Source organism: Pteropus medius, unplaced genomic scaffold (genome assembly GCF_902729225.1).
Source record: "Pteropus medius unplaced genomic scaffold, Ma_sr-lr_union100, whole genome shotgun sequence".
NCBI lineage: Eukaryota > Metazoa > Chordata > Mammalia > Chiroptera > Pteropodidae > Pteropus > Pteropus medius.
Genome location: NW_024343578.1, coordinates 1,576,816 through 1,591,752, shown reverse-complemented (window position 1 = coordinate 1,591,752; position 14,937 = coordinate 1,576,816). Strand labels below are relative to the sequence as shown.

The window sequence follows — 14,937 nt, the reverse complement described above, 5'->3', positions numbered from 1 at the left end:
ACAAGACAGAGGGCTGCTGCCTATGATAGTGAACCCACAATGCACCTGGGCTCCAGAGGCTTGAGCTCTGCCCCTGTTACTCTAGGAAGTTACTTAGCCTCTTATTTCCCATCTCGAAAACGGGCACAATTATATATTTTTTTATATAGCTTCTGTGAGCATTTACTTACCTCTCTGAGTCCCAGCTTTCTCTTTTGTAAAATGAGATCAGTACTCTTTGCCCTTATCATAAAGTTCCACTTTACAAATGCTTTAAGAATACATGAACACATTCTCCTTATAAAGACTTCAGTGTTACAGATTAAGTTCAAGCCTCCCTTGACAATTATTTCATCAATCTTCTCCTTTCTCCTCCACTGCTCTCCTCTTCTGTCCCCACCCCTGCTGTTTCCTCCTCCCTTGCTCTCTCTCCCACTGATGATGTGGTAAAAGGATCAGACTTGAGGGTGGGGACGTGAGCTCAGTAGATAGGAGATGCCTGAAGCCAATAAAGGCTTGAGTCATTGGAGAGATGCTAGGGCAAGTTTGTGGCTTTCCTCTATCCTGCTGAGCAGCCATGAATATTACTTGTGTGTCTCAGGCAGAGAACAGGAGTTGCCAGTGGTCGGATTGAAGGATGACATAGGTCAGAACTGTCAGTCTGGAGATGACATGGTCTGTGCCTTTTAAATATTTAATTTCACTTGGTCCTTCCATTCCTTCTTATATTTCTTATATTTCTGTTCTTTTATATTTGTGTTCAACTAACATATGTTCTACTTTTTCAGTCCATTTATTCTTTCTATGTCTAACATGAGTCATGGAATCTTTACCGATTTGCTATTTATTCCCAATATATCTAATAATTCTTATCCATTCCATTTGTTTTTCTTGTTCGCTAGCAGACTTAAATATTCTTAAATAGTCATACTTTTGTATAGTTTTACAACATTATTTTCCCCACTTACTATGTTTTGGATATCTTTTCATGACAGTAAATAGAGATGGTGCAACTTTATGTTATTTTTCCAGCTTCTCAATTCAACATTTTAGTTCATTTATTTGCAGACTTTTTTCTTTTTCCAATAAAAGTACTTAAGATCATACTACACCAGATTTGAGTCTGGACTGTTCTCAAATTATCGAGGATTCATTTGATATGTTTTTTAACCTCCTTTCAAGTGGTGCCAAGTAGACCATAGAATCACACACTGCTGCTTTGTCCTCACTGATGCACCCTCAGTTGGGTTTCATTTTTTTTCTCCTCTCAGTGAACAATGCTACCAAGAGCACCTTTCTACATGACTTCTTGGGATCTAAAGCAAGAGTTTCTCTTACTGAGAAGTAAAACTGCTGAAAAATTTGTGTCTAAATGACTTCCATTGTAATAATAACAAATGGCTGTAAAAGTTCACCTTCCTGCCAGCAGTGTAGAATAATATTCAGTTCTTCAGACCCTCCACCATTTGATATTACCACAGATTTAAATTTTTGCCAATCTGCTAGCAAAAAGTACATTTCATTACTTTAATTTCACTTTAACTTATATTTCTCCAATTTTCAGTAGGATTAAACACACACACACACACACACACACACATCAGTTGTTCCTTTGTGTTTCCTCTTTAGTAAATTGTCTCATGGGTTTCGATATTGGTTAAGGCAAGAACTTTCTCTTCCCTTTTATAAATTGTCCACACTATTCTTTATATTTACTCTTTTGAATGAACCTTAAGATTTTGTACAATTGTCCACACTATTCTTTATATTTACTCTTTTGAATGAACCTTAAGATCATCACTTCAAATTTCATCAAAAATTCTATTGGGATTTTGATTGAGATTGCTTTGAATTAAAAGGTTAATTGAAGGAGAAACGACATCTTTAATATTGTGTCCCTTTCCACAACCATTGTACTTCTCTCCGATTTTTAGTTTGTCTGTTTATGTTCAGTAAATTTTGGTGATTTTCTTCATAAAGAAATGTCTTTTACTAGATACTATCAATGGTTCTTTATTTCATAAATATTTTTTATTGGTTATTGCTAGTGTCAGGGAAAGGTTGTGGTTTTACATGCTGATTATGTGACTGGTCAGCTTGCTGAATTTTTTATTAGTTCTAATAGTTAGTCAGTGGGTTTTCTGTGAACACAGTGATATCTGTTCCTTGGATGATTTGGTAGTATTCACTTAGGAGTAGATTTTCAATGAGCATTTCAGGTTTTTCTTGGCAATCGGTCTGCTCCTGTTTTTTATACCTGTTCGAATGTTGGTAATTTATACTTTATCCCCAAAAGTGTATTTGCTTTAAGTTTTAAAATTGTTTGCAATAATATACATAATAATGTCACTTAAAATATTTTAAATGTTTCTTGATCGTCCAAGTTTTAATGTGATTTTGTGACTTCTTTCTTGATCAGGAATGCCAAAAGTTGATTTATGTCAATGTTCTTTTAAACCAGAGTTTGGTTCTTTCCGTTATCTTCACATTTTTATTTGCGTTTTATTCTTCTGCTTTTATCTTTATTAATTAATTTTGTTACTGATTCTATAAAAATTTGTGGAGACTCTGTTCTGTCCAAGGCACAGCTCTAGGTGCTGGGGATAACAGATAACCATAGACAGATAGGTACAGCCTTCCTCCGCAACCAGACTTCCATGGCAGCCAGTCTGTTGTGGGAAGCAGACAGTGAGCAAGAAGGAAGGAAGTGGAGGCAAAGGAGACTGAGAAGAAAGGTGGCATCCTTGACAAGAACTGACTGATTCAGTGGTGTTGGTAAGGACTCCAACCTTATTGGAGTGGATTTGTGAAAGAAGGAGAAAAGTGAGAAGGTAGAAAGAGAAATTGTGGATAATTCTTTTTAGGAATTGTGTTATAAAGGAGGATAGAGAAACAGGGCAGTAGGTGGAGGTAAGGTTAAGGGAAAGTTTTGTTTTTCCCGAGATGAGAGATGTGACAGCATGTCTTTGTAAACCGAAGGGAATGGCTAATAGACAAGGGAGACTATTTGTTCAATAATCACCTCTCTTCTCTTCCATCAGTTACATCCTTGCAGAAGCCTGAGAGCTGGGCTTTCGAGAGGGCCATCAATACTCAGTCCAGTGTACCAGAGGGAAGGCCAAGTTTTATGGGCTCTCGTGCAACTTTATATTCTTATTTTTTCAGCTTCTCAAAATTCAAATTTTAATTCAAAATTTTAGGAATTCAAAATTTTAGTTCATTTATTTGCAAACATTTTTCTTCTTCCAATAAAAGTATTTAAGATCATACTACACGAGATTTGGGTCTGGGCTGTTCTCAAATTCTCAAGGATTAATTGAATATGTCTTTTAACCTTTAATTTCCACTGTTTATACCTTTTTGCTATTAATTTCTAATTGTGCCCCGCCATAAAGAAGAACATGTAATTGTTGCTTTCTACTCTTTGGACATGTTGCAGTTCCCTGTATTTGAAAATAACTTATATTCTACATCGATTAGATCTGAAGAGTTTTTGCTCTATATTTTAATAGATCGTGCATTCGTCAATCACTTTTGATATTTCTGTCACTTTGTATGCTATGATCATAAAACTTTATATCATTCCTTTTTATACTATTATACTATTTTTAATATGAAAAATTATTCAGATTATACTATTTTCAGCATGAAGTATTTTCTTTATTAAATATTAATGATCTTCACTTAGAATATTTGCATAATAATATTAACCTATTTCTGTTCCTCACTTTTGTTGATAGCATTTTTCTACATTTTTTCCTCTCATCTGACATCTCTCATCCGACATCTTTTTCCTGTCACGCTGTTTTAGGAGTGTCTGTTGCAAATATCATAATGCCGGTATTTTTATAAACCAAATTTAAGAATGTCTGCCTTTTAACATATGAATCTAATCATCTCACATTTATTGTGATTGGTAATAATTTCAGTCTTATATTGCCAGTCTGTGTGTGTGTGTGTGCGCGTGCGTGCGTGTGTGTGTGTGTGTGTGTGTGTTGTTTACCATACTATCTTGGATTGATCAGGTTTTCATTTTTCAGGGATTTTTTTTTTAGCAATTACCATTGAATTTTAAACCATAATTTTCTGTCATTATCTACAATTACTTAGAATTAGTTTTTCTCTGGATCTAGCATACTTTTTACTTCCTTCTATTCCCTTAACACTTTAAGTATATTGCTCTGTTTTCTTCATTTTAAGAATTTCCATTGAGAAGTTGGTGCCATTCTCATTTCTCTTTAAGTAATTTGTTTCTAGAGAAAATTTTAGGATTTGTCTGTATCTTTGATGATCTGCAGTTTCATTCATGCTTAAATGGACTCTTTTAATGAAAAAAATAGGATTTTCCTTCAATTGGAAAATATTCTTTCCTTTCAGAGCTTCTATTTCATATTTTAATTTCTTTATCCTTTATTGTGTATCTGGAGACTCATTTTACTTAATTTTCAAGTCAACCATTTGTTTTTAATGAGTTGTGTGACTTTGGTTTTGCATTTTTTTTTGAGACTCTGTTAATTTGCCTCCAACATGGAAATCATTGGTTCTCTAATGAAAGCCATTTCAGACAGATTATTTTTATTCAGATAGGCTTACCATTACAGAGGCCAACTGCTAAAGCAACGTACTTACATAGATGAGAAGGCACCTAGAGCTAAAAGGGGGAGGTAAAGCAGAGATTTTTAAAGTTTTATTGGGACAATTAACAAGTTTGAATTTTTTTCTCAAGCCAAAGGTAGGAAGGACAGAGAGCAAGTTTCCCAGATAGTAGTTTCGGCAGTGTGGAAATATTGGTGAACAGTGGCATGCCCTGTTCCCTGTTATGGAGGGAAAAAAAATAAACATTATTACAGTATATTAGATGAACAAGCACTGCGCATTTGTAGAAAGGCAGCCAGTTGTGTTGTAATCTCAGAGGCATTCTTGGATAATTCAACATATGAGGTGGTAACAGGTAAAAATAAAATGGGGCTCCTTTCCCCTTCTTTATAATTTCTCACAAAACAGAAGGATGATTTTAGTAAAGCATGGTGATACACTCTAGAGAATAGAACAAATTTGTTGAGAGAAAGATGAATGAAGATAAAATTTATGGAGAAAGTAAACATTTTGTTAGGTTATAGTCTATTTCATCCAACTAAATTGATTTTAATGAAATATCATGGAAAGTTATGTGACAAGGGTTCTAGCCCTGAGGCTAAATATTTAGCTAATCTGTTGCCTCTGGAAGAATATGGGATTTCAGCCTCTCGTTTTTTCCTCCAAAAAATTAGTAGTAGTTCTTGTTAAATGAGTATTTTACTTTGTCATTTCACTGTGTTGGGTAAAGTGAAAAGCAGGTGTCATTAAGCTTACTTCAGTTGGATAACTGTACTAATGGACACAGAATGTCAGAGCCGCTATACAGCCTTATACCAGCACAATCTGGATTCTGAGAAGAGTGGTACTTCTTAAAGGACTAACATTAATTTTATTAAAACATCGTACCTCTTTTTTGGACAGATATGCAGAGTGGTATAGGGAAGAGTTTAGGAAATTCACTTCATTTTTTGTCATCAATATGATCCAGCTTCAGTCAATCTTTGAGGAAAGGAGGAGAGGAAAATCTACTTAGAGGAACATCAAATACAACTTTTGATAATGTTTAGGCAGGAAATCAGTCTTGGAAAAACCTTACCTCTTAGACTTTGGAAATTAGGTGATTTAGCCAAATCTGACTCTACTGTGTTGTACATATAAAAGTCCAGTTTTCCCAAGGTTTTATGGGCTGTATATGGCTCTAGATGTAGGTTAAAAGCTATTGTCTTCTTAGTGAAGCTTGATAATTGAAAGTAAAGAGCCTCATGGGAGGAGGCAACTTTAAGTAGCCTCTGAAACTTGCTTTCCAAAGTATTACAGTAGTTAGTTAGCCACTCAAGGGGAAGTTTTTCTAATGGCTCATTACTTGAGGAATGGTAAACGACCACTCACGGAGTCTGTACCTCTTGTCCCAACAGGTCCTTTGTCATCCAGCAAATCCCAAGCAGCAATCTGTTCATGGTGGTGGTGGACAGCAGCTGCCTCTGTGAGTCTGTGGCCCCCATCACGATGGCACCCATTGAAATCAGGTATATCCTTTGGTGTGTAAGTCCAGCCAGTATTACTAAAGCCGGTAAGAGAGATCAACAGTGAGGAATCCTGGGGGAGAAACATTAGAAAGGGGAAAATGATATCCTTTGCACTGTTGGAGAAGAGTAGTTGTTAAGGGAGTTTAGCGCCATGTTTTGACCTCTGAAATGCAGAGTAAGGGAAAGTAACATTTTGGAAATATGCCTTAACTACGGTCAACATAATGAATCTCTTAAGTGTGAACGTTTAAAGGCCCAGAAAATCAGAAGGCGTCCGGAATCTTGTCACGGCTTCCATCCTGAGGTAAGTCTGAAAACCCTTCCTGTTTTTTTTTCTCATCAGATTTACCATGAGTATCTCACAAGGGTTAAAGAACTATAACTAATATATTTACTTGTGAGAAAATAATCTCTTTCAGGCAAACCAAAGCAAAATATACGGGAAGGCTAATGGTACCCTATTTTCAGCCCCTCAATTCCTTCTTAGTCTGTGCTAATTGTCTTTTCTTATAATATCCATGTATATATTTTGAAAGCATCTTTACTATCTTCCCTACTATGGATGTGCTGTCATTTTATCACTTTCCACTAATACACGCAAAGTGGCTCTGATCATCTTGGTTTACTTATTTCAAATTGTAGTCAAAAATTATTTTCCCCTGCTTACTTTTAGACAGCCTTTTATTTATAAGAAGTTCATCTAAAGCAAAAGTAACAATATTAATATCAGATAAAATTCACAATTTATGAAGGTGAAATGAGAAGCCTCTAAACATTCTAACCACATGAAGTCACAACTACAAAGGAACTCCATTTATACTGAAAGTGATGATCAGAGGAAAATTAAGCTTAGTACTGAGAAAGGTAAGTTTACCATAGATTTAGGTGAATTATAAGAGAATACCTTCTACAATACTATGGACGAAAAATTTTTAAGTATAGCAAAAAATATATTTTTTTAATTAACTCCACACCCACCTCAAAAAATAGAAAGCTTGCCTAGACAAATACTGTTGGGAAACTGGGAAGATATCTATTTTTTTTTTTAAATGCAACCAGAGCCAGCTGAATGTTAATCTCACTTTCAAATAGCAAATGATTTTAATGTTATTTAAACTATCCAAGTCTTAGAAAAGATTTTTCGAGTCAGTATAGCAATAATAAGAACTTGGAATTTATTGAGAATGTTTGCTTCTATATCTAAAGGGAGTTCAATAGCAACATATTATGTAAATATATACTGAAAAAGCTTTTGATAAAATTCAATGATCACCCCTCATAAAAGCTCTACATAAAATGCAAATATAAATAATAGTCCCCAAAACACTAAAATGACTTCAGTTAAAACCAGAAGTGCATACTTAGGCAACTAAAGTCATTACAGTAAAAATCTTCTACAGTTAATAAGATAATTTGCTTTGGTATCTTGATACAAGATAAACATTTTAAATACCAGTGTTTTTTTTATAAGTTTCTAGACCTAGTAAGATGAGGTCATTGGAACAGAATAGAAACTCTTATATTTGACAAAGCTTCAATTCAAACAGAAGAATATAAATAAGACTTAAATAGTAAAATAACAGTCTCACAAGAAATCCTAGGGATTAGAGAGAACTTCCTATCCAAGACCAGAAGCTATGGAAGAAAAACAGATTTATTTAACTATATAAAAATTATAACTTTCCTATGGAAAAAGATAAAGTCAGTAGCCAATTTATAGAACTTGAAAAAAATTTATAAATCAAATTATAAAGAGCTCTTTTAAATTGATAAGTCAAACAACTGCATATAAAAATAAACCATGGACATGAAAGATACAAGCCTCTGGGTGATCAGAATATACAGGTAACAATAACATGCCCTGCAGATCTGTACCGCCACGTCTGGGCATCTTTACCATAGGCAGGGGCAGAGACAAATATCTTTGTCTGGTAGGGAGCTACATTCAGCATTCATTGTAGTAGTAAATAACAGATGAGAAAATGAATGCCCCTCAATAAGAAAATAGCCAAATAAAATAGAGCTAGACTATAATGGAGTTGGAGAAACTTTCATCAGTCAGTGGGTAAAAAGCATGCTGCAGAAAGTCAGTGGGTAAAAAGCATGCTGGCCATTCTTCATTAAAATGAATACTACAATTTCATTTTTATTTTGCAATTTAAAGGATTTATTTAAATTTCTTTAAATCAAATTTATTGAGGTGACACTGGTTAATAAAATTATATGTTTCAAGTGTGCAATTCAATAATACATTATCTGTATATTGTACTGTTCATGATTTTATTTTTATAAAACAGAGCCCTCCTTCCCTCAAATGAAAAGAAAGAAGAAACAAAACCTTTCATAGCCAAGTCACTGAAATGATCAAACCCCTTTAATGTGATCTTTTATTTACATTCTGACAGGAAAAAATTAGAAGGCCAATATTATCCTTTTACAGTATGATCACAACAGACATTTCCATCAATAGTCCTTTTCCTCTTGAATATTCTACATGATGGTATGCAAAGAGTGATTTCAAATATGTTATACAATGACAACTGATATCAGAGATCCTCATACTAACTTGATGACATTTACACAAGTTCATTTCCTGGAATTATGTAGTCACAAAAGACTTTGTTTATACAATTGAAGAGTAGGGATAGGTCTGGGGACTTGATATAGTTTAGAAAGTTTAAGGCATCTTGGAGTTTATCTCTACTCTAATTACCCCTACCTTTCCCTGTAGGAGAATGCAAGGGAGTGTGGGGGTGCACCGAGTCTTCAGGCCAAGATGGTCCTTATCCTGTTCCCTCTGCTTTTGATGCTCTTCTCAAGGTGACACTGACTGAGATGTTCTCTTGGCATGCTAAATTATGGATAAACTGTGAACCAAAATATGGTGCAACATAGAAGACATGAAATATAGTCCAACCATCAGCATCTCATGATTTTGAACTGTGCGTGATATAAACTCTTAAAGATATGTTGACAAAAAAATGTTATCTTTTTACTTTGCCAGTCATGTAAATGTGAGTTTGCTACATGATAATCACCCTTCATCAGAAACGGGACTGCGAGTGGGCAATGTCCCTTCTGCTTGAAACCCATTGAAACCAATTTAAAACTGTGTACTTTTTAAATAAAGTATATTAAAATCATAATCTCCTTGTTTGGGTTTTATCATTACTTTATCAGTGAGGATGCAGACTAAAAAGTGCATGAAAATGTTACCCATTCCAGACACCAGAAAAGGATGATTGTTGGCAGAGCCGTTGCTCCAAAGCAGACTCTAGACAGATATTTAACAATTGTTTTGATGCTCCTCTATCAGTTATAAAAATATTTACAGAAGGAAATAAAAATATCATCTACATGGCAAGGATTTATTACGTAGAATCCTGAATTTTATTGAACTAACCTTCAATAGAAATCATAATATGGATGAAAACACATGCTCCCATCATATTCAAGTTTTGAACTATTTGGCAATAGAAATGAAGAAGTCATAAATCCTAGGAATTCATTGTGAGAAGACTTGAAGAAGGAGAAGAACAATGAGCATTTGGCTTCTGGCTTTCCCCATAAACAAGAGATGAAATTAGATCTCAACTATTACAAGTTGTGAAACTACCCAGACCTGTAAGCATTCCTAAAACACTGGATCCTGAACCAAAGAAAACAGATTCCATTGTATCATGGTTACCAAATAAAATGAAATGATTTCCATGCCTAGGTACAATTAAGAAGGAGTTGCTTTATAGGACAGATGTCTAAAAGCCGTGTGGAGAATGCCACTTAAACTTAAAAAAAAAAAAAAAAGCCCAAATTATGCTGTTAATATTTTAGAAAACCTGATATTATCATACTACTTTATGCTAAAATAATTTTAGTTTTTATAGGAATAATAATACTTCATTGCTGTTCTTTAAATTAATATGTCCCCAGTGTTGTTAATAATGTAACAATACTATAACCTACCTAGCTGTCAAAATTTTAACAACAATGGGGCTGTAGTATTGTGACCACTGAGGTCTTTGATATCGTTCACTTCTGCTCACTAAGTGAGGGAACGAATTCATTTGTTGCTTACACAAGTATTAAAATTTGTTATTTTTACACTAAGCAATCATAATGTAACGTTTTTACAAAAATAACATCACATGACTGGCCATTCTTCATTAAAATGATAAAGAACTGGTCCAGCATAATGCTGTATAATGCCCATAATTTCATGTTAACAATGTAAAATATATTAAATATAAATGTTTATGTTTTAATTCCCTATCGCATTCCAAGCAGTGGAGTGGCATCATTTTTAGTATATTGTTTGTGACGTAAAGACAGTATAAGTCACACTAGTGACCCATGGCATTGTTAGGCATCACCTTCTTGTGAATGACCCACCCACCTACAACCTCAAATTCTGTCCCCTCAAATGTCTTCAACCAACTGGCCACTCCATTTCTCTACTTGGATATCTAATAAATTTCTCCAACTTAATGTGTCCCGTGAGGAAACCTTGATCCCTCTCTACCATACTCTTTGCTTCCGACTGACTCAGCTCCTCAAACCACCCTTGTTTGTGTCTTCCCCCTCAGCTTGTATGTAGTTCAGCAAGTACCATGAGCTCTCCCCTCCATTTCTCACTGTCCTCTTGCAGCTGCCATCTTCTTTCAAGCCATTACCAGCCCCCTCACCCTGCATTCTTATTGTTCTCCTCTCCTCTGCTCTACCCCCGATCCCCCAACCCGGAGTCCATTCTCCGTGCAGCAACCAGAGCAAGTTTTCTAAGACAAATTACCAGATCACACTTCTGCCCAGTGCAATTATAAAATATACAGACCCCTCATCAAGTCCACTCTCCTGTACATTAGAGTCACCTGGGGAACTTTCAAAAAATCTTGGCAGGACCCAGGCATTCATATTATTTAAAAAACTCCCCATGATGCAAACATGGAGCCAAGTTTGAGAACCACTGACCTGTGGGCCACACAGGGTCTCAGCTCTGGGCTCTGTCTCCATTTCTCGTCCTGTCATGTGCTACTCTGTCCCACATTCACGGTACTCTGCTGGCTGGCCTTCTATCCTTGAAAACCCAGGGCTCTGTCTGCTATTGCTGTACCCTCTACCTGGAAGGTTCCCGATTCTGGTCTTTATGTGTCTGCTTCTTCTTACTGTTCATGATGAGCTCAAATATCTCTTCCTCAGAGACACCTTGTTAAAGCAGCCTTCTCACACAGTTGCACTAACCTGCTTTTATTTTTTCTTTACATATGCATCTGGAATAGTTTTCTGTTCAGTTTCTTCTATTGTATTGTAGCTCCATGTGGACAAAGACTTCTCTGATACCTATTGTGGCTTTGTCTCCAGCTCCTAGAGCAGTGTATGGCATATAATAAAAAATAAACCACCACCAACTATCTATCACAAACTTGGTAGTAAATGTTTACTGAGATCTGACTCTCCACCTGGCACTATTTGAAATACTTACTTGTTTAATTAACCCATGTGATTCTCACAACAAGCCTAGAGAGTAGATGTCATTACTATCTTCATTTTATAGATGAAAAAACAAGGGCACAAGAAGGCAAAGTAACTTTCTTGAGGTCATGCAGCTAGAAATGGCAAAGCTGGAGTTTGAACCTAGGCAATTTGGCTCCAATGTCTGGGTACTCAACCAATCAAATACCGAATAAATGACCAATAACCTAGTACTAACTAAAACACTGGATCCTGAACCAAAGAAAACAGATTCCATTGTATCATGGTTACCAAATAAAATGAAATGCTTTCCATGTCTAGATACAATTGAGCATGTCCCACCCACTGACATTATTGTCACCTCCCCAAACTGCTGGGTCTCTACTACCTGCTCTCCAATGCAAGTGTCAGCTTACCTTCCTAACCACTGCTACTATTCCTATCCTCCCATCTCCAGGGCATTCTCTGCTGTATCCTAGCTCTGTCCTATCTTCACGTCTCCCTTAATCTAGCTTAGAATCCACAATCCACAACTGCACTCTTGTGGGTACCTGGGCTGCTGAGCGCATCTGGGTAGACCCATAGAAATGGGTCTTGTTACTAACATAGATTATGTCAATTGATAGAATTTAGGGCAGTGTATACAATGACAAGAATAACAACTTATGGCTGAGTATAAAATATTAGTATTCTAACTAGCATTAGTGTTGTTAGTATTAAAAAGGATATCATATATGTTATTATTGGTCAAATGTAGATAGTCCTGGCATAAGAGAATGAAAAAGTAAGGTGTGCTACAGCATAAAATCATCTAATAGCAGCAATTTTACTATTCAAATTGGAGAGAATTGTGCATGGTTTTTCAACTAGCTTCCATTGGTATCCTTGTTGCCACCATTGTAAATAGCATTCTGTAGTGTACTAGCAAAGCAGCATCTGAATAAAGTGCTAGGCAACAGAGCAGAAAATGAGAATGTTGTTATCTTTAAATACTTTTGAGAAAACAGGCTATTACCAAATTTAATTTACTGTGACCCACAGGTCTCTATGCAGTCTACCCTCTCCCCATCAATTCCCTGACCTTGTCATATGCCCCCTCTCCCTCTACTAGGTCTTCCTGCTCCTCAAATATGCTAGGTGGGCACCTGCCCCAGGACCTTTGCACTTGCCATTCCCTTTTGTCAGGGGTACTCTTGCCCCCAGATGTCTGTGTGCCTTATTCCCTCCCCTGCTTGAGTTCTCTCCTTCTTCAGCTCCTCTCTTTGCCGTCTCTGTTTACAGTTGTAACCTTCACGCCCCTCTATCCTACCCCTGGCTAGGCTTGATATTCCTCCATAGCACTGAGCACCATTGGATTTGCTTATTGTTTGCCTCTTCTGAGAGAACATAAACACAAAGGAGGCAAGGATTGTTTGTTTGTTTGTTTGTTTGTTTGTTTGTTTTCCACTGCTGTATTCACATCTCCGAAGATGAGTGTCTGGCTCAGAGCAGATCCTCAAGAAACTTTTAATCAAGTAAGCAAGTAGTAGTAGTAGTAAGAGCAGTGCTGCCAACATAGGGAGTGATCATGTGCACCCCTATGGAATAGTGCCGTATGGAGTACCCTCATGACTGAAGACAGCAAGGAGTAATAGAATAGTCTATATTATTCTGCCATTGCTACACTTTGAAGATCTCCATATACAGCATTTACATGATACCAATTATTTTCAAAGGTATCCTATCAGAGAACTCTTTATTAAAATGTATGGTTTGCCACTTATAATTAAGAAAATGGACTATAATGTGATAGTTTAACATAGTATTATATAGTACAACTAGTTATTAAATGATAGGCTGTGACACTATAGAATTGGTTACAGATTCAGGAGGCACCTATAGCTAATCATAGTGTAATAGTATAGCAATATTCTTCCTAAAATGTGGAAAGCTTTCATATATATGTATGCATATACATATATAGTTATATAAGATATATTTTATATCTATATACTCAAAAATTTTTATAAAAATATAGCAGGACAATTGTAATATTATTGAGAGTATAATAATACAACACAGTACAGATGAGAATAATGATGTGATACCTGTGTTCTAAAATTGATGACAGGACCGTTCCATGTGCTGTACTTCCACCAGCAGTGTTGAAGGGAACACAGTATTAGGACAACGTAGTACACTGAAGTAAGATAGTAAGGGTGGTGGAAAAAACTACTATTTAATGTCCGAAGTAGTTTAGGGTAAGGAAATGTAACATCATTACTTAAATTACGAACAGTATAGCATGCCAGAGGATAACAATATTCCTCTTTTTATAAGAGCTTGTACAATTTAGTAAGATATTAAAATTATAGGCAGAAGAGCACAGTTTTATTACTATCAATATTCCAATAATTTTATAAGAGTCATAATAATTTAACAAGACTCTTGAGGGCAATTTGCAGCATCTGCAGTTTGGAAGCTGTGCACAGATGCCGCTAATTGGCACATATATGCCGGGGCGCCTGTCGGGTGCATTTTCGCTAATATGACTTTGACACATATAGCCATCTCGCAGCAGCCACAGTTCCTGCTGGGGACTTTGCAGGCATCATTTCTCTTAATCTAGTGATTACAAAGCCTGGGCAACTTTGCTCCCCAGGGGACATTTGGCCAAGTCTGGAGACATTTTTTGGTTGGCGCAACTTGGGGCAAGGGGCGGTGTTGCTGGCATCAGTGGAGGAGAGGCCAGAGATGTTGTTAAACACCCTACAGTTCAGGACAGCCCCCACAGCAAAGAATTGTCAGCCGAATATTTCAATAGGCTAAATTTGAGAAATCTTGCTGTAATCCTTTAACAATCATTAAGGTTTTATCTTTATAAATTGATAGATGCCTTGGACCTTCTGGACTCCTGAGTGGCATCTAAATTGTGGATGTTCACGCCACCAATACTAGGAATCCTTACATAGAATACCATACTAAACAAAATTGAATTCACTAGCAATCCATCTATGTCATATCTTAAAGTATTCGGATGGTGGATTCCTGCTTGTCATCCAGACCTCTGCATCTTCCCTTGAATATCCATGAATACTCTCTCACTGCCTGCTGTTTGATTCAAAGCATGGTAGTCAGGAGGCCCTGACATTTCCCTGTTTACTGTCAGTCTCCACCCCCACAGCCTGTGAGGACAGGGCCTCTCTGGTTCACTGCCACATCCCAGTGCTTGGAATTGGTCCTCAACTTCATTGATACCCAGGAAGTGTTTGCCAAATGAATAAACAGAACAGCCCCACAATACCATTTACCAAAGCCTTCTATTTATGAGGTTCTATGCAGAGAACTTTACCTCATTATTTCATGTGCTGCTGTTATTCCCATTTCACTGATGAGGAAACTGACTCTC

General features: G+C 36.3%; 1 protein-coding gene across 4 annotated transcripts in view; it reads left to right on the top strand.

Annotated features, from left to right (window-relative positions):
• CACNA2D3 (calcium voltage-gated channel auxiliary subunit alpha2delta 3) overlaps positions 1 to 9,229 on the top strand; it is a 793,860-nt gene extending 784,631 nt beyond the window's left edge. For all 4 annotated transcript variants that reach the window (XM_039867421.1, XM_039867422.1, XM_039867424.1 and 1 more), the window contains 3 exons: positions 5,973 to 6,085; positions 6,305 to 6,387; positions 8,815 to 9,229. In XM_039867421.1, coding sequence (XP_039723355.1) covers positions 5,973 to 6,085; positions 6,305 to 6,387; positions 8,815 to 8,907 — 289 coding nt within the window. In that variant the 3' untranslated portion in view covers positions 8,908 to 9,229. The remainder of the gene's footprint in view (positions 1 to 5,972; positions 6,086 to 6,304; positions 6,388 to 8,814) is intronic.
• The last annotated feature ends 5,708 nt before the right edge of the window (positions 9,230 to 14,937 follow it).